The sequence below is a fragment of the Perca flavescens genome, chromosome 17 (assembly GCF_004354835.1).
Source record: "Perca flavescens isolate YP-PL-M2 chromosome 17, PFLA_1.0, whole genome shotgun sequence".
Lineage (NCBI taxonomy): Eukaryota > Metazoa > Chordata > Actinopteri > Perciformes > Percidae > Perca > Perca flavescens.
Window position 1 is genome coordinate 10,266,962 of NC_041347.1, and position 27,879 is coordinate 10,294,840.

The 27,879-nt window shown below is 40.8% G+C and overlaps 1 protein-coding gene across 1 annotated transcript; it reads left to right on the forward strand.

Annotated features, from left to right (window-relative positions):
* Nucleotides 1–375: 375 nt before the first annotated feature.
* On the forward strand, nucleotides 376–27,247 carry si:dkey-192p21.6 (heparan-alpha-glucosaminide N-acetyltransferase). The gene is made up of 18 exons (XM_028604009.1): nucleotides 376–472; nucleotides 838–932; nucleotides 2,505–2,623; nucleotides 3,602–3,720; nucleotides 5,607–5,676; nucleotides 5,779–5,845; nucleotides 8,833–8,915; nucleotides 11,830–11,906; nucleotides 12,724–12,754; nucleotides 12,868–13,032; nucleotides 17,073–17,145; nucleotides 17,448–17,569; nucleotides 18,117–18,240; nucleotides 18,339–18,425; nucleotides 19,907–19,984; nucleotides 23,840–23,910; nucleotides 25,009–25,121; nucleotides 27,066–27,247. The coding sequence occupies exons 1-18, from the start codon at nucleotides 391–393 to the stop codon at nucleotides 27,245–27,247; spliced, it is 1,758 nt and encodes a 585-aa protein (XP_028459810.1). The 5' UTR covers nucleotides 376–390.
* Nucleotides 27,248–27,879: the final 632 nt, after the last annotated feature.

Here is a 27,879-nt window from a genome sequence, read left to right on the forward strand (position 1 = left end):
AAAGGTACGTAAAGTCAAGCACTATTTATTTAAGAAGCAATAAAATAAATTAAAAAGCATATATGATTTTGAATGAAATAAACAAACCTATAATCCTACTTAATTATACAATTCTATTAATGTATAGTCCATCGTATGGGATTATTAATTATCACAATACTATATAACATTTTGGAACTGTAAGTCCTGTTAGACTTTTATAACCCTTAATCTGATAGGACAATTTACAGATTGTTGTAGTGGTAATCAATCCTATAGAGAGGCGAGCAATGCATCCTGGCCCATGTAGTCACAGCTGCCACCGCAAACACGCTGCCCTTTGATCGCTTTTTATATTGATGCTAGTGTCATAAAGATGAGCTGTGGAAGTGGCTGTTTTCAAGTGACAACATGGAGCCCAGGAGACCGCTACACGCAAGTCTAACTTTGTTAATCCTTGTTACCAGCAGCCATGGAGGACACTTAAAACCAGGTGAGTCTTCTAGGAGTCATCCTGCGGTGGGTCATTCTGGTGTTCAGTCAGTCAAAAGTGTTCCTGAAATGACGATTTGACAGGAGGATTCTACGAAAGAGCAGTCACTTTATGTCAATCCAAAAAACATTTGTACTCTTTTTAGATTCTTGTGATAATCAATGCTCAGTCTCCATAATCAAAGTTAACATTTAATTATGACAGATTGGCCTCAGCAGTATGAGAACTACCTCAGTCAATATTATTGAGTCAGTGTTATGATCTGGATAATGATAGTGATCTGTTACACCCTGCTGCTTTTATATTTATGATGTACAAAACGCTTTGTGTACACCATAAATCAGTGCTGCTATCAATCTCTGCAGGGCCCACTCTAAAAATGGACCAGGCTTTGTTAACGTTTCATAACCAGCTGACGGAAGAAGTGGAGGTGTTCTACACGTCAGATTCCTGCTACAAGGTAAATAATACTGTATACTGTCCCCCTCTGTCTGTCTCTTCCCGGTTGTCCGAGATATCAGTCAAGATACAACTCAGCAAAATTACTAAAGTTCTCCATTTGTCAATTTTGAGAGGTTCATAGTGACACAGAACAAGTCAGTACTGTAAAGCACTGTCAAGTTTGACATTCATATTTCTCACCCAGATCTTTCTGGTCACTATAAGGTTACAGGGTTGCTCCAGCGATTTAGCATTGGAACCTTCTGAAGTTGCGGGACTCACAGGAGAAATATATGAATAAATAAACAGAATAAAATGCTCAAAATCTTTGATATCCTGACTATTATGAGGCCGCATTCACACTTCCAGATACTAGGTTGTTCCGAGCCCCTAAATCAGAGACATTAAACACTGATGATCCTGTTTGAAAGACGCTGCATGTCAGTCTTAGGTAGGTTGTAGTGGAAGTTTCCTTTGCAGCAGGGGGAAGAGTTTTCAGAGTTTAGTAAACTGAAACAAATAAGACACTCTGAGACTAGAACCAAGTTGGGTTTTTGTATTTTATTAAAAACATATATATATATTTCTCAAATGAGTGAACAGAAACACCAGGCTTATATGCATCTTCAGAGTGACAACACACACGCACTTGGCTTAGTATGACGCTACAATTTTGACAGGCAATCTGATACACATGAAGACAATCAGAGAAATACAAGAGACATCTTGGAGACATCTCACCTCCTCCTCCCTGTACGACTTTCACTTTCAGGCTAACAGCTCACATAATGTTCCAGACTGGGTGTCTCACAAAGTTAGAATCAAAATCTGCATGTGGGAAATGAGATAAACTCTTTCAGCATTTGTGAGAGAAGTAAAGTACGAATTAAACATAAAAATATAAGGAATTGTGCTTAAATGTAATTTTCCCATTACAAGGTCTACTTACCTTTTCAGTAACAGGTACACATACCTTTTCGTCATCGATCCAAGCAGATACATCCCGGGTCTTACTTTACGCCATTGTTGTTTGCAAGTATTTTCTGTCTTGTGTCATGTGCCAGGATGCATTGCGTGCCTCTCCTATAGGAAAGTCTTTTGTAACCTCTATACCAGTAGTTCACAACTTTTTTGACAAATTAATATCCACTTGCGAATCATTGTCTCATGTTATGGTCTCACTGTGCACATGAGCTTTTATCGGTTCTACTAAAGAGTCATTTTTACTTTTTATATTTTTTTAGTTTTTTAGAGACCTGAGGAGAGGAGGATCCCTGTATTTCACAAAGAAAAAGCTATAATTATAGGAAAGACAAAAAATTAATCAAATTTTGCACAAGAGAAATACTCATCGGCCATTTTCACCTGTGACATATGTAGATTTTCCTTTTTTCTAATCCTTATTTTTCACACTAATCTTTTCGCATGACACATTGCATTTCATTACACATATTACTGGTGTATCTGACAAATAAACCTGAGAATCCTTGAAGCCTTATACCTTTAATCATCATGACCTCATCAGATTTCCTTTGACCCTTTTGAGTGTAAAGTACATTAAGTCAGTGTTTCACCTGTTTTGACTTCTCAGTGTGTGTACCAGCATTTGGTCACTGTGAAGCCCAACAACAACAATGCATCTGCCGTGATCAGCACTAAATTCCCTCTGACTCTGCAAGTGGAGTGGACCAGGAATGTAACTCTTTGCAGGTAACACGTTTAACATTCTAACAAAGCATCAATAAAATCAAACCATCTGTTAATGTCCCCACAATCCCCAGAGGGAAAAATGCTGATTTGTTTCCTGTTTACTCATATTAACTGCCTGTGGGAGTGTACTGTGCTTGTTGCCAGCCAGCCATGATATACTGTGGTGTGGTGGCATCCGATGATTGCATCAGCAGTCTGCGAGATTATTTACAGGGCTGGGGGAGTAATCCTGACCTGCTTTCTAGACCTGAGTGATGCCCTCCCTTAAACTACCTCCCCAGGTATCGATCTCCAGCCTTTTTGGGGTTAATAAGACCTGACATTCCAATATTGATGAAAAGGGCTCATTAAAGCCTCAAAGCTGCATGTCCTGTGGAAACCTCAGCGGGGATGTTAACTAAAGGAGAGAGTCGACATATGTATAAACAATCAGGACTGACAAGACACCAGGGCAGATTTTTCCATTTGGGGGTCACCTGTAAACACGGTGCCAGAGATTGGGTTGCAACATGACAAGCCTCTGGTGCTTTTTCTTCCCCTCTCAGAGGTCTGATCTTGGGCTTCCTAGATCAATGCTGAGGTCTCTAACCAGACTGTGCTGCTATTGATTTCCTTTTCCCCTTTGAAAAAACACTCCAAGTGATAGCTAGTATGTCATCCCAACAGTGGATCAATATAAGCGTGTAATGCATGTTTTTGGGGGCCTGAAGCTGGAGCTGATGAGAGGACAGAGTTATGTCTGCAGACACTAGGTGGTGCTCCTGAGCTTCATAGGTATTGATTTAAAACCATCAGGAAATATATATATTTATATATTTTTTTTATATATAGTCAGGTCAAGAGGAAAACAGCAGCAAGTGGATGAAAAAAGTAATTTAATATATGCTTCTAGAGAAATATAATTTAAAATGGGATCAAATAAAAACTTGCAGTTTGATGTGCTTTTAAGGAAAGTGTGTCTCAATATTTCGAATGCAGTTGGAGTCAGACATATGGAGAAGGTGGTCATTACTCTGTTTGGATCCAGATGTCTGAGGCAGCCAGTAACCCCAGCTGCACCGACGCTGTGGATAAAAGACCAAACAATGCACACCTGCGTAAGTACACAACCCTGATGAAGAATACCGGATGATGACATCACACAGTTCACACACAGTTTTGAATAGCGGACCGAGAGTGAACCCGCTTGCCGTGCTGGGACACACAGCGACAGTAAAGGAACCTGTGTCCACACTCAGGCCGAGCCTTTGATCCACTCTCTGCTTAATTGAGTCAGCAAAGAGAAGAATCACTCGGCTTGTCCACATCTACTGAGCAATACTCATCCATCTCCTGGGACATGATGTGTATTGATCAGATAAGATGTGCTTTCTTGAAAAGGAATAAAAGAAAGGCTTTTCTGTTTGTTTTGAAGGCCTGGCTCTGCGCGTGGAGGATTGTGGGTAATACATTAGGGAGTGTGGAAGGATTAGGGCGTAATGGGATTTTGAAAGCGTCTCCTTCCATAATGTACACTCTACTTAACAATATTGCAGATTATGTTGTAGATCAGACTTTTAAGGCCAAGTAGCCATTATCCAAGCAGATATATGGTCAGTGTGACGGCACCCCTCACAGTATGATGAGCTTCCATTAGCTCTGCAGACCAGTGATTATACAAACTCCCCATAGGACTTGCTCAGCTTAAGTAATGGTCTGGTCAGCAGCTCAAGACAGGTTAGAGTTGCCCTGCTAGGAAATTTCAAAGTTTACTTCATCGTCTCAGATTGATCGGCCATGGGGCTTCATGAGATCACTTGATGGGTGCGGTATGTTTCTGTGCAGCTACTATCAGATCTACCCTTTAATCACATTAGTACTGTATTCTGCATTGTACCACAAACCACAAGTCACCTTCTGTGGCCTTAATTCTCACAAAAATCCAGAATATCGACTGGCATCAAGTGTTTGTTTGACTTTAGCAGACGTATCGCTGAACTGAGCTTAATCTAGCAGTTTTGAAATGCATCTTTTCGTATTCTATTTATTCACCTCAACTCTCAGAGCAGGCATGGCTGTGTGTCGTTTCACTTCATGTGCTGAGAGCTTTATGGGGTTTTTATGAGTGGGCAGCAGAGATGCCAGGACTTTCCCGAGGCGATTAAGTGACCACTCTTTGTTCAGAGTGGATGTCATATTGTGGATTCAAGCTCAGGTTAAAATAGCTTCTTTTTGTTTTTTCACCGAAGACAAACACGTTATGTACTGCCCCCTTATTTCCTGTTCTTTGACACAAGAAGACTGATATCTGATATCTCTGATATCTCCTGAGCCTATGTGTTATAGCTTTGTAATCAGTAGCCCAGCTGTAAAATTTCTGCTGGTGCTGAAGGGTGAGCAATAGCAAACTTGCATTTTTGCATAAAAGAAGGTAAAATCTGATTAAGTGGTATTCAGCATCATTTATGTTTCATTAATGTCTATCAACATACCCTTTTTGTCTCAAACAATGAATCCAGAAGCGTTATCCCAATCTTTGTTCTATGATCTGGGCAGATTTCATTGTTTCTTTGGCAATAAAAGACACCTCAGCTGCAGCATTTGTGCCCTGTCGTACTGTTAAACCTTATCTTGACCTCGCTCCTTTCTATGATGCTTTCTCGCAGACCAGCTCTTCCCCTCTGTCCTTGTTTTCTTGTCCTTCCAGTGTAGCCTTACATTTTCCTTTTTGTGTATGCCAGATGGATTGACCAATAATTTTCCATTAGATCCTTGTTTGTCACTTGTTGACTGACAGAGAGCCACAAAGGAGTCCTGAAGCGAAGAAAGCAGGCCGTTTGGACTGCTAATCAGGCCATTTGTCCCCAATCAGATCCTATTCTGATAGAGGTGTACACTATAAAGCTCCTGACATGGACTTCTTGACAGAAAGACTATGACGGAAGGTGGTACAGTCTGATTACACAATGTCCATTTGCAAACATTTCCTTTTGTTATTTTCCAGCTCTTCTGGTGGGAGCTCTCTCTCTGGCCATAATCGCTCTCTTATTTGTTGGGGCACCCTACATCTACAGGTACCTGTATGTTTTTTACATCACCCACGATGAAAATACCATCCTGCACTGAGAACTCCTCCATCAGAACCAGGCAGCTCAAACTTGTTGTCCCTTTAACAGGAGGCGTTGTACGTCAAAATGTATTAGGACCATTTGCTGCCAAGGCCCACAGTACTCAGTGGATAATGTAAGTAAAGTGCTGCTTCTAATGAATGCATTAGATTCTTAATAAATGCAATGCGGACACAGATGAGTGATTTGATTGATTGATTAGATTTAATCAATCATAAACCAATGAAATTAAATGATTGCTCAAGTGGCTCTCAACAGTATCAACTGTACAATTTTGAGATACTGAACTAATCTCAATATGTTCAAATGAACCATTAAAACCATAATTGTATTCATGGCTAATGTGCATATGAGAAAAATGTATGAAAACTTTTGTTTGAAAAAATCTTTCTCCTTGTTTGTTCCCTTAACTCTTGGATTTTCCTAGAATCACTGCACCACCTTTATTTATTCACTGCAGAAAAGTATTGGCTTTATGCTTTCTTTGGAATCATAAAGATTAAAGTTGCCTTAATCCAACAGTAACATTGCATTATTTTTATTGGCTAACAATGCAGCATGAGATGCATACCAAAATTGCTCTGAGACTCCATCAAGACGATTGGGAGACACTAATGGAATGATTGATACAAATGTTAGCAGAGCCAATTGTACAGCAGACTTACATGGAAGCGATAGAGCATTGTATCCGTCCAATGATCTTGCTTGATGGCAAGAGCTGCTGTGTAATTTTGGCGAGCATGAATGGCTCCACTCATTCTTCCAAGCGAGATGTCTCTGTCTTCCATATGCTGTCTGGATGGCATGCAGATCCATCATCACATATTAGTGCTGGTGTCTTCCTGCTCTGGCTCTTCAAACTGCTGCATGGAGGCCAGCGAGTCAGGCTAATCCAACTGGGAGGGCAATAGGCCAGAGTCATCTCAATGCTGCCTTCACAGAGAGAGGGAAAAAGCGGCGCCGACACAGCACAGAGGATGACCCAGGAAAGAAAGATGGCCAACATAATTTTAAGGAGTTCTGACCCATATGGCAATTGGATTTTTGGTTTTGTCAACATTTTTACAGGACAATTATAGTTATGTAAAATTTTCAAACAAGTTTGCATTACAGTACATATACTCTATACTGCATATTTTGTGGTTGCTACAAGTAGGCTATATGACATGTGTTGCCACTTTATGTATTTCTAAATGTGTCTCCTTCAACCTTTTTTGGCTGGACTGTAGGACCAGCCCTATAACCTCAAAACTTTGTCTGTCTGTCACTAAGTCACTGAGTAATGAAGGTCCACCATTGGTCTGAGTGAGTTATGACGTGAGTGTTGGTATTTCCCCATTGGCCAGTTCCTCTCTGTCGCTCTCTCTTTGGACACAAATGAATATGTGGAACAAGTAGGCCTATGTAATTTAGAAACAACAATCACAAACAGTAATGCATTCACCAGGAGGTATTTGTGCACACAATTTAAATGGCCATTAAAGTGTAGCGGTACACATACCTCCTGCGTTGGGCGCCACAGCTGTCAAACACCTGCCGACAAAATTTATGTTCCCACCTTAATAACTTCGCCCTAAGTAACAGCACATCGACACCCAATGTACACACAAAAAGTTACACCCAATGTCTGATTATTCAACATATTTGATTTTTTTGATATTTTATTCTACACATTGTGAAGAAAGGAAAAATCATCTATAAAATGGAACCATCTGAAAGTAGCGCAAGGAAACAATGCCAGTGGAACTTAAGTTTCACTTTCAGATTCTGGCGGAGATATTAACATCGATGCACCGAAGAGAGCAGAGAGTAAAGTTGTGAGGTGATAGTAAATGTACAGTGTAGGTTTCAGTTAGTTCATAAACAAATGCTGCAGCTCATCAAGACCAACATTTGAGGCTGTGGTTTATAATTGTAATGGGGTGACACCTCAGTCTGGTCTGTTTAACTAACATTAAATACACTTCCAGACCAATAACTTGTTGAAAATTGCCTGATTACATTGAAAAGCAGTCCTCAATTATTTGTCTCAAACGTATCTTTACCGTGTCATGCGATATGCTACTTTAGTACGAAACAAACAAATATTACTGGGACCACTACAGATGAACATTTAATATCTATATTCACATTAAAGATACCACCACTGACTATTCCTGTAACAATTTGGCCACAATTAGGCACATTGACCATACCAACTACATACTAGGTTTCCATCTAGTCTGGTTAATCTAAAAGTTAAAGTACAGAGGGAACAACAAATAATGTGACCACTTCAAGAGACATAACTTTATTACAACATAATAATAATAATTAATCACTGCTACTGAAGAGGGTCATTTCAAGTGTAATGCCAATTAGTAGAACTTGTCAGTTATTAAAAGAGGTCTTGTAATCAGCACTTTGATATTTAAGCATCCAGAGCAACATGAGGCAACTAAGAAGGCTCCTAAGAGACAAAAAAAGCTAAATTATATAGAATTATCACTCGCGTCTGCAGTTACACGCAGTGCTACAGAGCGTTGTAACGTCTTCCAGATCATTGTTTTGGTTTTACTGTTAGCTTCAGTATTTCTGTTCTCGTCAACCTGAATTCCAGCAAAAGCAGGCAAAAAGCTCTGATAAATCCACTGCACGCCACCTACTCGCCACAAAAAGACCGACAAAGTAGTAACCATAGAGGACCATATAGCAGCTAAAGAGCCAAATATCTTTCTCAGGAGTTGGTGGAGACGAAAACAAAGATAAAATTAAAGGGAATATGACTCCAAATTAATGTTAATGTTGCTGCGTTAATGCCTTGCCTTATCAACTTCATGAGGCGACCTTCAATGTTTTACACTTTGTTCCACTGCCCCCAATTGGCCCCCCAAAAAATCAGTTAATATTGCTTTAATACGTTAAACTGAATAGTCTTGAAAAGTCTAACAAATGCATACACAGATTAACTGCAACAAAGAAAAATAGCAGTCACAAACAACAGGGATTCAACATATACATACAGAAGTCACATACAGTAAGTTAACAAATGTTGCTACCTTTTCAAACAACCGTGTATAGCCTTCTGACATTAGTTTGTCTACCCTCTAATTGTTTCTACAGGACGGAGCACAGGCTGTTGAAGCTGAGCACAACACCACTAAAGCTAAACCAACACGTCTGCGCTCCCTGGATACTTTCCGAGGGTATGTACGCCATCAACAACCATCCTGTTTATCACTCTATCACCACATGCGGCCAGTTCACATGCTAATTCTTTTTGGAGCAGTCTGAGGCATGATGAAGAGCTACAGGCCCAGCATAATGAATAATTACATGGGTCACAGTCTGGCCACAGTCTCCCCCAAGCTTTTTTTATCAGGCGGTATAGCTTTGGGCATGATTTCTGATACGAGTGCGTTTGGAACAGTGTGTTTCTGTTGGACAGGAGTGATGCATGTGATTGAATCTGGGCTCCCTGCTAGCCTTAATTGTGGCCTGGGGGTAGACACAAAGCAAGCCTCTCTGGAAACAGGATGCTGGTGTGGCTTTGACCTCCCCCTTGCCAAATAATTGATGTAATAATACCGTCAACATATCAGCACACATCCACACGGCCATAGATCTCCTTCCAAAATGGAGAGCGAGAGGAAATCCAGCAGCACAGAGGCAACATCCAGCAGACAATTGGCATCTTCTCCATCTGTGGCTTCCCAGTCCATCTGAAACCACCGTGCATACGTGCTGAAATACCACATTGTTTTATTTAGTTTGAGAGCGGAATTGGTTGAGTACACTTGGACCAGAATTTGCAGAGGTTAAAGGAAAGGCTACATTTGGATTTTAATTTCCCTTCAGTTACAGTGCCTGCCACAGTCCTCCCAATCTTATTAGCTGAAATATCACTCTGGGTTTACAGATACTTGTCACATATTGATGTCCTGATAGGTAATACTGGAAATTCTCATACCTGACAACACACTTAATCAAACTGTGACTCAGCGCTCAAGATTAACGCTGCATGTGCCTCCTCAGCCCTGTGACTTATGATCCATACTCCCTGATAAGTAACAACTTTCTGCAGAGAACAGACACATCATCTACCATAAATGCTGAGACATTTCGGAAGGCAAAAGGCTTTTCTTCTGAGCTGAAAGGTTTTTCTGATCATTGCTCAGGCTGCACTGACATGATATACAGAGAACAGTAGAAGTATGGTTACACATTAATTTTTCTAAAAGGATTTGGATTTTAATCTTGTGCCTCACTGCTGAAAGCCTGTCGCCGGTTTCGTTACTGTTGAAAATCGCACCGTCAGTAGTTAGCAGTGCCGTACAACAGAGGGAACTATTCTCAGTTCAATTTAACACCAGGTGGTTGACTCATTCTGTACCTTATTTTGACTAAGCTTCAATTTCTCCACCGATTCAGTTTCAGATATGCTCTGATGTTTGGCCACAGAAAAAGAACCTTGGCATTTCCACTCAAGTAGTAATATATTATGACTAGATTGGATGTCTGTGTATTTGATATGGCCAGCACAGTAGGTAACTCAATACTCTGCAGCGATAGAGTGTAACTATCCATTTGCAGCGGGGGGGGGTGGGGGATGTATGAAGCTTACACTCGTAATTGGTAATGCATGTACAGTGATTCAAATCAAAGAAGTCCATAAGTGTCTCTCAGCGAGTCATAACCAGTTGTCACTGCTGCAAGAAAGACACGCATATCTGGAATCAGTTAGCTATAAATCACAAATGCTGATTCACAGACATGAATTAAGTCGATTACTGAAGTGACAAATGCTCAATGAAGAGCTTCACAGGGTAATTTACAACTTCAACCTGATTAGGCAACCAAGAAACAAGCCTGTGGTGTTTCAACCTGGACATTATCTGGTATTAACTTAGTCGCAACATAAAGCAAAGTGATCTGTGCAGTAGTGACACACGTGCGTTGCATTTGTGATGTAATGTGCCTAAAATGGAGTTCTCATTCACAATCAGACACCGAAAGTGTTTTGATTTAAAAAAGATGGCCAGTGCTGATATTGCATGGATTTTCACCGGGTCTCATCTGGCAAGTGATTTACCTCCGTCTTTGTCACTATGGCGACTAATGGATTTGTTCGTCAAAATTTAAATGATGGCCTGCATGTGTGTGTGTGTGTGTGTGTGTGTGTGCGTGTGTGTGAGAGGGAGAGAGAGAGAGAGAGAGAGAGAGAGAGAGAGAGAGAGAGAGAGTACATGGCCACATGCAGCAGGGTTTACTCTACTTTAATAGCCCTTTTGAGATGATAGTGGCTGATTAAAATCTTGTATCAGCAGGTTGGGGCTAAAAGAGCAGTAATGGCTTTGGTTCACCTCTTAATCGAATCTAGGCAGAAAAACAAGAGGAGGCAGAGGTAGATACAGTGCATCTTATCAGAGAGTCTTGTTCTTAGAGGTTGTCCTAATCTTGTTATGGCTCTTAAAGACCCCCCATGATAATATTTTTCTTTCTTTTTGATTAAATTAAGCACAAATCAAAAGCATAAATTCAAGTATTTTGGATGGTAAGATGATTGAATTTGCCTCGGAGCAAAACTCTGTAGCTGTTTGACTAATGCAACCGTTTACATTCCCTTGCAGGTTTGTGTTGTGTAATGGCCCCACCCATTTTCTGACATGCAGCTCAAACACCTCTTTTCCCTCCAGTGTCTGATTCAGTGAAGCACTCCCATCACGTGTGCTGTGTTTCAGCAGCTTTGGCCACTGCTAAAGTATAAAGTGTATCATATATTAGACGCAAAGTCTTTAGTCAGCACTCCTGCTCGAGGAGATCCAGAGGACAAGTGTTCATTTCCTGAGTGATTCATAATGCTTAGATTGCATTACCGTGCATTTGGAGTGTGACAGAATAAAACGCCCCTCCTCCGGCCTCTTTGACTTTAATTCCAATTTTAATATAGTATCAGATGTGTTAGTTATATGATAAGAAAACTGTTCGATACTAATGTGTTATGCTATATAATAGTTATACAAGTTTTAACCCATATTTCCATTATTCACTCTACTGCATGAGGGTTAATCCAATTATAACTGTGTATAATAGTGCTTACTCATTGTAGTGTCTTTGTAGGTTTGCACTGACAGTGATGGTGTTTGTGAACTATGGTGGAGGAGGCTACTGGTTCTTTCAACATGCACCATGGAATGGTTAAGTAAAGTATAAGACCTGCACAATTTCTGCTATTCAAGTAGATTTAATAGCTGAAAGGACCAATGGCTCACAGTGCTCAGTCTGTTTCACGGACTGAGGAGATACTTTACTTTCACATTAAGCCAGATATAAAATGAATCTGTGAACTCAAGGCAATTATTCAATGGCAGCGTTCTCCTCATCATGTCTGCAGCATTTTCTGACCTGTTGTCACTAATTATGATGAATGCAGTCTCAGACCAAACACACAAGATGCCATTCCTCATATGAGCCAAATGACACATTCCATAGATTTTGATTATGTTATTAACAACCAGGGAGGAGACGAGAAGGAGGAGGGATGAGTGTTTAAATGGCAGCTGGCAGAATATGGGAGGAGGGCAGTGAATGAGTAGTACTCACCTCCTGCAGCACTGGTTGTCCAAAGGTTAAAGAATAAGGAGTCCCTTTTCCTGATGTAAAAAAAAAAAAAAAGTATAAAGCAAAAATGTCACTGCAACTTTTGATGAAATCCATGTCATTGTTTAAGGGTTTTCTCAATTTAAATCTTATAATAGCTTCTTTGCCACATCTACAAGGGTGTATTGATTTCAGGGGTTTGATTAATCTTCTCTTTGCTGCTGTCACAGGAGTGTAGACATGTATTCTCCTTTTCAAAATGGAAAGTTAATGACTGAAGCAGAAGTTTATGGACATAACAGTGTTCCTAATTAGGAGATAGAAAAGGGCAAGAACTGTGAACTCTGTATAATGGCATGGAATTCAAGTATCTGTGTCTATTGATATTAATGTATGCCTCTGGATTTGTTGCAGGCCTAACTGTGGGAGATCTTGTTATGCCATGGTAGGTTTGGTACAAGAGCACTGTTTTCATATACACACGTACTGTATGCACAACTTTGTACAACACTTTGTTTAACACTATGTTTAACACTGTAATACTGTTGTTTCTCCCAGGTTTGTGTTCATCATTGGGACTTCAGTGATGTTGGCTTTCAGATCCATGCAGAGAAGAGGAGTTAGCCGCCAGCAGCTGCTGCGCAAAATCACCTGGAGAACAGCCGTCCTCGTGATGCTCGGCTTCTGCTTTATCAACTACTCTCCAAGAGACGGACCACGTAAGTGCAAAACATGTACAGTAGCACATAATTGTTAATGGGAAAAATAAGTTGGATGTGGATGTGCTTGTTCTGTACTTTTTGTTTGTTCTATACTATGGAAACGATTAAAACACAGACGCTGGCATGTCTAATAATATGTCCACTTGGTACATGTACAGCACTTTAAATCACCATCGGAGAACACAAAGAGGCTTTTCTAGGCTCTTTCTTTAATGCACCTGTTATTCTGAAAAATGAGGGTAGGTAAAACAAACTGCATTTGTGATTATATTATGTAACATCCAAAAAGTTTGACGCAGATTCTATAAGAAGTATTTTCAAGATTTATTTCATATTATGTCATATAAACCTGCCACGATCAGTGGATTATTCAATCCACAGAAAATGAATCAGCGACTATTTTGATAATCGACTAATTGTCATTTAAAAAAAGAAATAATTCTTGTTTTAGCATTTTATTAAACTGAATACGCTTGGGTTTTTGACTGTCGGTGGGACAAAACAAGACACGTGTTAAAAAAGAACAGAACAAGCACATCCATTCTTTAGCTCTCTGTTGTTATATTGACATCTGGATATCCTGCTTTTGCCTTTCTTTGTCTGTCAAAGCACTTTGTAAACTCAATTTTTGAAGGTGCTATATAAATAAAGTTATTATTATTAGCTTGGATTCCAGGAAATTATCATGAATATTTTTTACTATTTTATAGACCAAATGAATATTCTATGTATTGAAGAAATGATCAGCAGACTAATTGATTATGAAAGTAATCACTAGCTGCTGCCCTAATGTCATATAAGATAGGAATAATATACAGCTTATATTTGGTATGTTTATACTATGCACAAACTAAAAGCCTTGTTTTCACAAAGACAAAGATGTTGTATGTGTTTAGATCCAGATGTGGGATTAAAATCAAAGCTGCAGGGCTGTGTTGGGGTTAAAGGAGGGGAAGCAGGCTGAAAATCCCCATTTTCTCATCCACCTGGGGATGCACAGGGCTCCCTTCACACATTAGCCATCCCCAGTGCTAATGGACTTTCCTGGGTAGATGTCTGCGTAACTGGGTTAACAGAAATATTGTTATTGTGTATGCAGTCTCAAAATCCAGCACCAGGGGACCTTTAACAGAGGCAGACTGAGCAAAAACAACCACTGCGGTAATGGACAATTACAAACAGATAGTGTTACACCCTTCAGGCCCATGCAGCTGCTGAAAGGGCTGCTGCTGGAGCTGATCAAAACAGCACAGGGACTTGTACCATAAACTGCAGCTTTGCCCTCCGTCTCCAAGGACGTCCTCGGCAGTTGAGTTGCACGGTTTGATCTAATAAGAGAATGGAGTCATATCGGCCCAATATGTTAAACGGTTTCAATGTCAGATGAGAAAGAAGAAGGTGTTAACCTTTGACAGAAACTATGAGTTATATTAAATAAACGCTGCTACCGTTAGATGTCCAAATTGTCGTCAAAGCAGTGACCTCAAGCTCTAATTTGGGTTATTTTATTTGGGATTTTGTCACTTCAGTGAAAGACGTACTGTACACACTGCTTTGTTGGTTTAGATGGTTGTGAAGCACTTGATTTAAAGGAACACGCCAACTTATTGGGACTTTAGCTTAATCACCATATCCCCCAGAGTTAGATAAGTCCATACATACCCTTCTCATCTCTGTGCATGTCGTAACTCTGTCTGACGCACCCACCGCTAGCCTCGCTTAGCACAGATCCTGGAGGTAACCGGTTCCAACTAGCCTACTGCGCCCAATAAGTGATTAAATAACGCCAACATTTTCCTATTTACATGTTGTGATTTGTATAGTCACAGCGTGTGTCACTGCCCGATGTGAGTCAACTGCAGATGTGAGTCGCGCATGCGTCACTTTGCGACGAGTGCAGATGTGAGTTGCGCATGCGTCACTTTGCAACAAGTAGCCTACAAGATGCTAACAAGAGACTTCTGTAATGTCAATACAGTAAAAATGGACCTTCATAATGAAGTTCGTTCACTGCTGGCTACAAGTTAGCAATCAAACACAACAAAGGCTGTCACTTGAATGGCGTTTTGTGCTAACGTTAGCAATCAAACAATCATAGATAGCTAAAATGTTTTTGAAATGACTGCTAGCTACAAATTAGCAATCAAATTCAACAAAGGCTGTCACTTGAATGGCGTTTTGTGCTAACGTAAGCAATCAAACAAGCATAGATAGCTACAATGTTTTTGAAATGATTTCCATCTTCTGTTATTGTTTGTAATGACAAAAGTTTATTATTTTATGGATTTCACAAATTTCGGTATGACACGTTATGCCGTAAACTGTTTAAATCTGAGCATGCGCAACTCACATCTGCACTCGACCAGAGCCGGTCTGACTTGACTAACATCAGGTATGACATGTTTTGTTGTAAACCGTTTAAATCTGAGCATGCGCGACTCAAATCTGCATTCGACCCATATCGGGCAGTGACAGCGTGTACAAATAACAAGGTTACATGAGACACAGCCATCTTCTAACCGTATACGAACTGGGAACTATATAATCAAAAGGCAAAGCACTGCTACTTGGGCGGAGTGATTAGCGCAACACCTGAAAAGCACCGTTGTTGCTCTCTGCTCCTCACCACGGGGCTTCTCAGGTGCTGCGAGCAAATCACTCCGCCCAAGTAGCAGAAGTAGCAGTGCTTCGCCTTCTGAGAATATAGTTCCAAGTTTGTATACGGTTAGAAGACGGCTGTGTCTCATGTGACCTTGTTATTTGTACACGCTGTGACTATACAAATCACAACATGTAAATAGGAACATGTTGGCGTTATTTTGTCACTTATTGGGAGCAGTAGGCTAGATGGAGCCGGTTACCTCCAGGATCTGTGCTAACCAGACTAGCAGTGGGTGCGTCAGACAGAGTTACGACACGCACAGAGATGAGAAGGGTATGTATGGACTTATCTAACTCTGGGGGACACGGTGAATAAGACAAAGTCCCAATAAGTCGGCGTGTTCCTTTAATGGATTAAGTTCACATTCCATTAGATAAACTCAAATTTCACCAAGCTATAAACATGGCTGTTTCTCTTGAATTCTTAAATGTTTAAGTTTTTGAAATTTATAAATCACAGAGGTGGTAAATGTGATCACCAGTCAGATGAAGATGAGGTCAGAAAGCCAGATTCATCGAGTAGCGTTCAGGTGATGTTCAAATGAAAAAAAAATTCTGTTTGAAATGTTTTTGGCTCAGGTATTTGCTCTACTTTCTGATGGCTTTATTCCATTCTGCTCACTTCTACCATAGAATCATTATTTTGTTCAATCTATCACCGAAAGTTCTCAGAGATGGGAAGTAGACAGCAGAGCTTTCACTTCTTAAATGTTATTGAACGTCAAAAGGGATTTCAATTTCACACACAAAAAACCTACATAAATTGATCAGAAAGTGAAAAAATATGCTACAGTTTCCTGAAGTTCACCTAAAAACTGTGACTTTAAAAATGATTTTTGTTTAAGTGATTTAACAAATGTGTCATAAGTAAGAGCTTCCCCTTTTCCTGTGAAAGGAGAGATTTCCGCCCCTTATTTGATTTGTCCGGATCAATGATTGGGATTACACTGTTTTCACAGCACTTTGTGCGGCAAAGAGGTTTTCAATTAACTAATGTGTAGATTACCATCAATCTCTCAACCACAAGCCAATCTTATCCTCCCCAATTTGTGTAGACAAATGAGATAACTGGGAATCTTTGATTAGCTTCCCACGTTCTTGACATGTCCGTATCCTGACGGCTGACACCATTTCCCAGTGTGCCGTGCTGTCCATCATCCTCCTTCAGGAAGTAGTAGTACTGTAGTGGAATGATTGAGAAGAACCTCTCATGTCCTATACTATCAATTTCCTGCTTAATAATTTACCTTAATCAGCAGGAATAGTATACGCCACTGATGTTTATCTGTGCCTGTACCTGAGTTATATGTAAGCTCATATATTCATCATCGGGTATCAAGGCATGAGTGTTCATGCTGTGTGTTTTTGACTGTGTTCCAGTGTCCTGGTCCTGGCTGAGGATCCCTGGAGTGCTGCAGCGTCTGGGCTTTACCTACTTTGTTCTGTCTCTCCTGCAGACTTTCTGGGGCCTGAAAGAAATCCCACTGAGAGCGGTGAGCAGCTCTGTCAAGTTCACTTTAGTCTGTCATTACACACCAGGAAAGTCTTGTCTGAAACAGCACATTTCTAAACAGCTTATTCACTGTGTGCACCTTGGATTCCTGGGTCCATCTTTGTCATTAAGAGTTTTTCTTATTGCTGGGATAACATATACCAAAGTAAAGTTTCCCGTCAAAAAGATGAGCAGTTTTGTACCTGAAGACTATTACATGATATTACATTACATTAACAAGATTTGTGTGCTGTGTGATGCAGAATCACTGGTGGAACCCTGTCCAGGATGTGGTCCTTTATTGGCCACAGTGGCTGATTATCATCCTGCTGGAGACTCTGTGGCTTTGCATCACTTTGCTCATGCCTGTACCCAACTGCCCCACGTAAATCCAAGCATGTAACCGACCGAGTCCGATCCACTCATTAATCCACTGTACACATATGCTAAACGTGTAACTCTCTCCATGCTGAGATAATATCCAGTTGGGGCTTTTTCACTGCAGCAGAGGTGTTAGTGTGCACCTTGTGTTGCTGGTGTTATGAACTGCTGTGATTTATGGGCCTGTGGTGGATGCTTCAGCGGGCATAATTAGCCAATCTCAGTCTGTCATGTGCAATGAAAGGAGCGGAGGCAGAGGATCCATCTTCCTCGCTCTGCGTCTTCTGCTCAGTGCTGCTTTTGTGTGTGTGTGTGTGTGTGTGTGTGTGCGTGTGTGTTTTCCCCAATTCTGTGACCCTGCATGGCATCAGTGTTAGAATAGTATGAAATAGTAGCACTTAGGTTTCTTTCAACAGGAGCTTCCTTTGGTTAATTCTGTCTCATGTTCCTAAAATTGATTTTTTTTTTTTTTTTTGGAGCCTATTATTAACAACATACTTTAAAATTTATTATTCTTTGAATACTGAGTATACTATATTGTTTGCTATCAGAGGGTATTTGGGAGCTGGTGGAATCGGTGATAACGGTCTTTACCCAAACTGCACTGGAGGCGCAGCAGGATACATTGATAGATGGATGTTTGGGGATAACATGTACAGATACCCTACATGCAAAGTAAGATCTGTTTCACACAACACCATTCATTATTTTGCCCATCTATCTTAAAACCTTGCACGTGGTATTAAAACAACCTTGCTGGTCCTTTTTTTCAGGAAATATATCGCACCACACAGCCCTTTGACCCAGAGGGGTTTCTGGGTACAATCAACTCCATTGTCATGGGATTCCTGGGGATGCAGGTAAGATGGATCATTTATTTATCCTGTATGATTCAACAAGTTGTACAAGGGTATTTCTAATATTTTTTAATTTTTTAAAGTGTCCATGGAATAGGATCAATGTTCTTCATGTTACTGTATTTTGCAAATATATAGTTCAGTTTAGTTAAAATGTTATTTATTGAATAATTGTTACTCTCATTTTAAATTCACATTTAAATAACTATCAGAAAAATCTGTCTATGTAACAGTTACAGTCAGTAAGGGTCAATCACAGACTTCAACATTTCCATACGAAATTTAAAAAAAATGGCTAGATACTACTAGAAGTAAGTGAGAAAATACTGTATGTTTTTCTGTGATTTGGGTGAACCGCCCCTTACGTCCTCACAAAACTGACCTCTGATTGGCTGAAAGCAGCAGCTTCTTTAATTCATTTTGAACCAAACTCCTTCAGTGAAGGCTTACTGATCAAATACAGAAAACAGATATATAAGATTCAATCAATGGTTTTAGAGACAGAAACCAATCAGAACCATGTGTAACTATGGATTTTTTGAAGTGGGGCTGTATGAGGTACTTAGTCAGTGTATTACCTACAGTAAATGGCGGTCAGCACGTCCCCAGTTTGGAGAAGCAGGCAGGAGTACCACTGCCGTGATCTGTTAGTTAGTTAGTGTTATGTAAGGGAATCCAAACTAACCCTATAAAACACTTATACATTGACTAATGGACCTCCTACAACCCCAGTACAAGAAATCTGAACTATCCCTTTAATTGGAATTTCTTGCAATAACTCCATTTAACATTCATATTTGTGATTGAACAGGGACAATTTAAAAAGTATATAGCAGAGCTTCTTTGCCTAAAAGATAAGTGCTAGTTTTCTTCAATGATAAGACGTTAACAAGAAAATATATTAGGCAGTGAGACTGCAATTAACTCTGTACTTAAATGAAGGTTATGTGAAAGACTCTTTCCCCCCTTAAGTGCACAGCTGCCCTCCTTTAATTACAAAATGTTGTCAAAAAGGGAGACGAGAGCTTTTGATCTTTAGACCTGAGCCTCTGATGGCGACTGTGTCACTTATAACCATTTGGGTTGTGGGAAGTAGCCATGCAAAAGCAAGCACATTGCTCAATTCCCTGTGGGCGGTTAGCACTGAGCCCTTCAGTCAGCGAGTCTTAGACGACACACCAGGTGTCCGCTGCCCTCCTCTGTGCTCGCCCATGCTAATGTCCTCAGCTGAAACATATTTATCATCACCAAATTAATCAGAGGGTGTGGATGACTTACACGCCACATCTGGCTCAACAGGATAGGAGAAATGTGACCGCCGCGTCAGGGACACGGCATTGACACCAACATCCCAGGCCTATTTGGTTACCCAAGGGCAAATACATGTACACACCGGTGGTTGGTGTTTACATGGTATTTCTCATTAAATGTTGGATTGAATGAGCTTGCGGTGTCTGTGCTTATCTCTGTCTCTTTCTCCACAGGCGGGGAAAATTATCATTTTCTACAGGGGGGCGAACGTCCGCATCCTCTGTCGATTCCTTGTGTGGGCCGTCATCCTGGTACGTGACATCATGTGGAGGTTTTGAACAACAGCTGGTGAAGTAAATGAGCATAAAAGTCCATCGATAATTTAAAACCAAGACAACAAATCACTTAAAACACCATTCTGCTTCTATGACTCACAGAGCTGAGCACTTTTATGGTCTTGCTGTTTTACTTTGCCTCGCAGGTAAAGTCTGTCGGTATTAGTCATAGCCGTCCAAGCCATTCATTAGCAGGACTTAGTAGAGGACATGTGTGTGATCTCAGTACAATTAAACAACATCCATGTGTGGCTTTGTTTCCAGGCAGACATGGGTATCCAGTGCCTCAGGAGAATACTGTCTCTCATTGCCTGTGTGCCTCGAATGTGGTTTTAGATTGTATACTGCAATCAGTAGCATCTGATGAAGAGCATGATAAATTCATATACCCGCACTCTAAATCTCAGCAAACATTTACAGACCATTCACACATATGGATAAAGTGGTATAACAGAAATAGATTAAAGTCCATTCCAACCTAAAATAAAAAGATATGTTTCTTCATGAATCTGCTTAGATAGCATTTGAGGTCATATTTGTTTTGGATCTGTGTTCATTCTGGGTGGTCTCAAAACACAAGAAGAGGCAAGCTGGCCGCTATTTCATGGAATGTGTCCCACAGGGAGAAGCCAAGTGTTATACGAGACGGTCCGTTTTGCATTTCTAAACCTGTGACAGGAGGCTTAGTCTGCTCTAACGAGACTGACAGATATCCACGTAGAATTGCCGGGCTTTTCTGAACTGTGCTTCACCACTGTTTGTATGTACATACAGCGAGATGCTGCAGAGATGTTTGCTGCTTTGCAAAACGGGGTTAGTAGGAGCCTGCATGCTGTGGAGGCAGACATCCTGAACGGGCAGTGCTGTGACCTGAAACGTTGATGGAGCTGGAGGAGCTGACTGCATCACTCAGCCATTGAAATCGAACTGTGCAGGATAAAAAGAAGGAGCCAGTAGACGCAGCTACACTGTCAGAAATAATGTGCGAAATTTGTACCTTAAGGGGTCCAACAGCTCGTCACTGGGGCAGTATCCTCGAATGTACACCAATTGTACCCCTTTATAAGGGTAAATACTCGAGCAAATGTGTACCCTTGGGGACGATAATGGACCTAAATGCTCTAGGACTAAAATTGTATCCTTGGAATGGTACACATTCAGCTTTGTAGAGGGTACTGCCCCAGCTACTTTTTCCTAGTATTATTAACAATAGTCTTGTTGTTTCTAATCTCCTAGGTAATGAATTTGAGAACTTCATAATTTCCTTGACAGCCCTGATGCACTAGCCATCCTATCCCCCAACATAATTTTGGTCACACCATGGGTCACACACTGACATCTTTCTTACTGTACCCCTATATGTGAAAAAATTGGAAAATGGTACAGACATGGACCCTTGCTCACGTTAGAATTTATATGTACCCTTTCAACCTAGAAAAAGTACAAATGTGTACCTTTTGGATCAACTATGACCCTTTGGGGGTACATCACCAGCAGCTGTACCTCAGAGAACATAAATGGACCTCAACCGTACCTTTATTTCTGACAGTGTAGATGAAAATGCACAGAAACAGAGCCTGTCCAAAAAGTTTGAAGTTACATTGTTGTTTACAGTCACGCTAGCAAATCGGTGAGGCTCCATTTAGGTTTAGGCACAGCGGTGCTTTGAACTAAAACTAACATCAGCAGGCTAACATTGTCACAGTAACAATGCGCTGTATGTTTACCATGTTCATCATTATAGTTTAGCATGTTAGCATGCTAACATTTGCTAACTAGCACTAAATACAAAGTACAGCTGAGGCTAAGGGGAATGTCATACGTTCAGCAGATATTTCGTCATATACCAAAGTATTACTAAATTGAATGGCAGCCCAACCTTTAGATGTAAGACTCAAAAACTACAAATGTTGACCTCATGGTGGCGCTAGAGGAAAAGTCAGAGGCTCACCAATGTCTTTAAGAATCATCATCTGGGAACCATGAATATCTGCACCAGATTTTATGGCAATCAATTCAGTAGTTGTCAAGACTGGTTTGAGATACATTTCACAACAATCCATCAAATAGTTGTTGAGATATTTCAGTCTGGACCAAAGTGGTGGACAGACAGCATGGCTGAAAATAGCAATTGCAAAAACCTGAAATGTTGTCACAATACAACAACAGTATATTACTAATAAGGTTGGAATAGGTCCAATATAAATGTACTATATCCAATATAAGAAGTCCAAGGAATGGGTCTTTTGTGTTTGTGAATCAGAAAGAATCCTGCTCATATATTGAGAATCAATTGAAATTCTGTTGTGAGAATTGAATTTCATTAACCTCAATTCTTAAATGACAAATCTCCCCATTATGGCTCCTGGTGTTGAATCTTATTGACTATCATTGTGGAGCAAGTGACTGGAGGGAGGTGAAATAAATTAGATCTATTTGGCTTTTGCCAGAGGCACAGAGTGATAAAGTAACACATGAGGAAATAAATAAACAGTAGGCTTTTATGTTTTGCCACTTTATCTCTAGATGATGTGGATGCTACTCAAGAATTACAATGTTGGAGACGTTATATTCAGGAGCATACTGTGTTTAATGGTCGATCAATACAAGGACTTAAAATGCTGTAACTGAAATAGAGAATAACAATAAAATAGATTTTCTCACATTGCAATGGTTTAGAAAGAGCGCTCAGCTTTTTATTTATTGATTCTGGGAATAGATACAGATCATGTGTAAAGTAGGAAAACAGCATATGGTCGTCACACGTGTTCTGCTGTATATTTATATTTGCTTTGGTTTTTTATTTAATCTCAGTAGCTACATCAGCTAAATCTATTTTTAGTTCCACAAAAATGTTTTCACCACCATAGAAAGCAAAATTAGTTTTAGTGATTGGCCTGTTCTTCCTATTGACTTTTCTAATACGATTTTGCCTCAGACGGGAGGCGGTAAGCAGAGCTGAACTGCCTCTGGTTTCAGACATGTGCTCTTGACATTAGCAGGTCTCCTCAGGGTAGGAGGGAGCTCATTTCTGCAGGCACCCAACCACAGGATTGATATTATGCACAGGAGGTTCACAAAGAACCAGAAAGCGTTGATACAGTAAACGACAAGTCGGGTTTTACACCACAGTTCACTGTGGTGGGATTTCTGCGGCGGATTGATATTCAGGGGCGGCCATGCATCTTCCTCCTAATAAACAACAGCCCCTGTTAATTAAAGTCCAACGATCAGGCTCCAGAAGTGAGAGATTGAAATTGAGCGATTGCCCCACATACCAGCCCCGTCCCACATCCTGCTGCCTGGATAGCCTGGAGACTCAATCCAGCCCCAGCTAGGCTATTTCCACGCCATTGATTCTGTCATCTATACACATGATGGATATCCACCTAACAAGCATGTTTTGATTCTGATCCACTGCCCTGGGCTTCTCTCTGGAGCACAAAATGCTTCCCCAAGTATCTACTGTAAATCATATGTAAAGGTAAATAGATGAGGCAATAAAAGCTATTATTGATGAAGAGTTCATGAGATCATACGCGGTTCCTCTGGATCGTGGTTAATAAGGCTCTGGAGTTTACTTTAAATGGGTGTGACTCTGTAGGTGGCTGTCTTTGAGGAGCACAACATTCCAGTGTGGACGATTAAATTGCAGTGTTTTCAGTCCGATATTGTGTGTGTGACTTGATGGACCTTGTTCATCTGACTTTCAGATAATCGGTTAATCTGCCTGACTGGCTTGATTCGGTTTCCCTCACCTTTTTAGCAGCCCAATACTGCTTGCTTCATCGCCCTCCATCGATTTGAAATCTGTTTCATTTCCACCCTTAGGGAATCTCTGCAGCCATCCTTTCTAAGTGCACACGAGACGGAGGATTTATACCTGTCAATAAAAACCTTTGGTAAGTGCTTCCTGACCCTCTAAATCCAGCCACTTTTCCTCACAAAAGAAAGGATGGGTTTCCAACAGGCACAAATCAAGGCTGCTAAAACACACGTTTACTTACCTCTAACGACAGCTACCACTGTAAATAATCACCCGCTCTGTTGGGAGTGCGAGGTGGAGCGGTTATACATCCTCCCAACATGATCACTCTTCCTTACGGCCAGGAAAATAAAGGATGCTTTATCCTCTCTACTCACTCACTACACATTTACCACCTCTGTGTGTTGGAATGGGATCAGTCTCTGGAAAAAGCATCTACATATAACCAGTGTAGTCTAACCGCTCCCAAACTATCATGTGCCTTTTTGGTAAAACAAGGCAGGGCATCTTGATTAATGCTTGTAATGGTTTTGCATGAAACGCAGTGCAATTACTACCTCAAACGTAAATTACTTTATGACCTCTGCATTTGTTCCACTCCCACATTCCCCTTAATATGATGTGAATCATTTTAATGTTGCAGCTGGAATAATACCATTTCATCTCTGATGTGTAAGCAAATTCTTCATGATGTTCCACAGGGGCCCGCGCTGACGCTGTGCTCATCCCTCGCCATTACCTGCCTGGCTTTTATAGGCAGTTCATAATACACAGGTTATTGAGCTCTTGAGTACGAGGCCCTGCCTGGATGTCTAGAAGTAATTAACTCCCAGCTAAGAGTCCTTTTTGGCCCCACTTCAGCTGAGATAAAAAAAATTTAAAAAAAACAGCCCACTGCAAGGAGGCTCCAGGAGGCAGCCATTTTACGTCTGATGATATTACATCAAACATTCTTGCACTTAGGAACAGACAGGGACATGGCTGGCTGGCATGGCTCCATGGGGCACGTGCCAAGGATCCACTGCTGATGCTTTAGACCAATCCAGCAAACTGTCCCGCAGTTTGCTGGATTGGCTCGAGACCCCTGGGTGTTATTTATCTGCAGTTCAGGATTGATGGACTAAGTGTTTTTTACACTCTTGTTCTCACCGCACCACTAACATTTTAGTGATGCCCAGATGTACAGGGTAAAATGTTGCTGTTGTTAAGTGTTGCTGATGGTCTGCTTCTCCAGGTCGTTGTCCTATGTGATGTGTATGGGCTGTTTCTCCTTCCTGCTGCTTGGAGGCATGTACTTTGTCACTGATATCAAGGGCTGGTGGGGTGGACAGCCATTCATATACCCAGGTACTGTATAAGTATATACTGTACAATTAATTTTTTAAAGGTGCAATATGTAATACTGACAGCTAGTGTTACCGCAGTACAAATTTAAAATAATGGAGAGTCGTCTCTCCCCAGACTCGAAGTTCACGGAGGTTGCCAGGCTGAGACGGCAGCATCCCCAACAGTGTTGCTAGACGCTTGTCTCACATAGCCAGACATTACTTCACAGCACAGCGGAGTAGCTAACATTAGATGCTGGCTATATTGACAGTCATAAAAGCCTGTGCTCACGCGGAGCTCTGTACCCAACTGACAGATGCACTTTTTCGGCTTAGAATCACGGTAGGAACCGCTAAAAAGCCCAAACCTCGCCGTCCTCTCCACCCGACTGAACACAATTTATTGGCTTAGAATTACGGCAACAATCGCTAAACACACTGCAAACTCACGGTCCTCTCTTCCCAATTTACAGCCCCCCTCTCTTGGCTTAAAGGAACACGCCACCGTTTGTTGAAAAAGAGTTATTCACCGTCTCCCCTAGATGTAGATAGGTGGGCAAACGCGTTTTTGTGTCAGTGCATGCATTGTCTTAGTCCGGCAGCGCCGCCACTAGCTTAGCTTAGAGTAGTGAATGGAATCCATTGTTGCCGGTTAGCATGTCGTGAGTAAAAGTGAGCCAACAAAAACAAAAACTAATTACTTCTTGTGGTATTCACGAGTACAAATAACAGACCATTTCCTAGGCAGATATTGACTTGAGACTACTGTATATTGGGTGGAAGTACAGCCAAATTTATTTTGGGATTTATTACAGAAAATATATTACATATTGGACATTTAAAGCAGTTATTATTAAAATTTGTACATGAACAATGACAATGGTGACTATTTGTAGTAATGGACTCGCACATAGCTGCACTCTGCAGTTCCAATCATCTCTGTTAAATGTTTTAACATCTTTCAGCTTATTGTTTTGGCTTTCTGGCCTGTAACTTTACTGTTTTGGTTAAGTATCCCCCCCCCCATCAATGTTCTTTCCAGCTAAAATGCTCTAAAACCCCATGTACACTGCCTGTCCAGCATCAAACAGACACAGAGCAACTAGCTGGTGAACATAGTGGAGCATTTAGCAGCTAAAGAGACAGACATTTCCCTCATGAGTTGGCGGAGAGCAAAACAGAGCTAAAAGGAGAGCAAATATTGAACTTGCGTTCACCAGGTGGCCAGAAACACGAGTCCAAATGAATGCTAATGTTGCTCCGTATCTGCTGGATGTGTAAATAGGCAACTGTTTGCTAACGAGTTTGCCATATCAACTAACAAGGCGATAATGCGTCAGTGTTGTGTTAACAGCTTGTTTCCGCTGGCACAACTTTCGGCTTTAAGCTTACTTTACACTCGCTGTCTCCATTGAAGTAATTCGGGAAACAGAAATTTTGGTATATCGGGGCAAGCAAATACAAAACTCCAGTTTTTGTAGCTAACTACAAGGAATCTGCTTCCAGGGCAACTTGCAGGCTAACCAAGCCAACTGTCTGTTCAGCTGCAGTAGTAACAAACATTTAGTACCCATCATGATATATATTGCAGGATTCTGATTCAACATGGGTTAATATTACAAAAGTATCCTAAAAGGGTTTAATTGCTTTGTCGGGATTGTGATTGCTGATCTGGTCCAGCTGTCCTCTATCATTTCTTTCAGTTATTTGTTTACTCTTTTTCAGACTCACAGACTCCCTTTTGAGATGATTAATGTAAACTTTAACTTTATTTAAAATTATTTTGGAGGTTTGCACTGCTTTTCCATATATACTTGTTTTGTCCGAATACAAGTTTTCCAAATCTCTACTGCGGAGGTGGTGGGTGCCAAATAGCATGACTGATGAAAAATAAATAATTACCTTTAAAACAGAGGAGTCCTGTTCAATAACAACTTGTGTTTATCTATTTTCCTCTCCTCCTCAGGGATGAACTCCATCTTTGTATATGTTGGCCACTCTCTCCTGGGTTTCTACTTCCCGTTCAGCTGGGAGATGCGCTTCCAGGAGAGCCACTGGGAGTGGCTCTTCCAAAGCCTGTGGGCAACTGCACTGTGGGTGCTCATCGCTTACATGCTGTACAGGAAGAAATTCTTCCTCAAAATATAAACCAAGATGATCATATGTGCCTTTTTCATTCTGTAAATGTCATTATCTTATTTTATTATAACATCTGTGGGGGAAATCTAGCCTACTGCTGTTGGCTTAATCAGTCAGTTTACTTTTCAGTGATCTAAAACCTATCCATGTACATTTGAATGAATTGTAATGATGCTAAGATCCAAACCATCTGATAAACCAAGCAGCTCAGAAGAAGTGCTTTAAGTTTTTATCAAACACAAGCTGCAGCACAGCGAAAAAAAAGTATAAAAATGTTCATCTATGAAACCCTTTAAATCACCGCCTAGTTTCTGAAGAAGCTGTCTGGTCCACTGTCAGTGTGGGGCAGCTGAGGATTTATTTGATGCCACTTGTTTTGCGCACTGAATAGACTGATTAAATCAAATATACCGAGGTGGTACTTAACAAATTAGGCCGAGTGATTCCACTACACACCAGGCCAGCCATTATGAGTCTGTTGCCATGGCCACTCCTCTGTGTGTGTGTGTGTGTGTGTGTGTGTGTGTGTGTGTGTGTGTGTGTGTGTGTACCATCTGCTGTCCTAGTGACAGTACTTTAATTGGGGTCAAGATGCACAGCTCACAAAGAAGTGTCATTAATGGGACCGACACCTCTTGCAC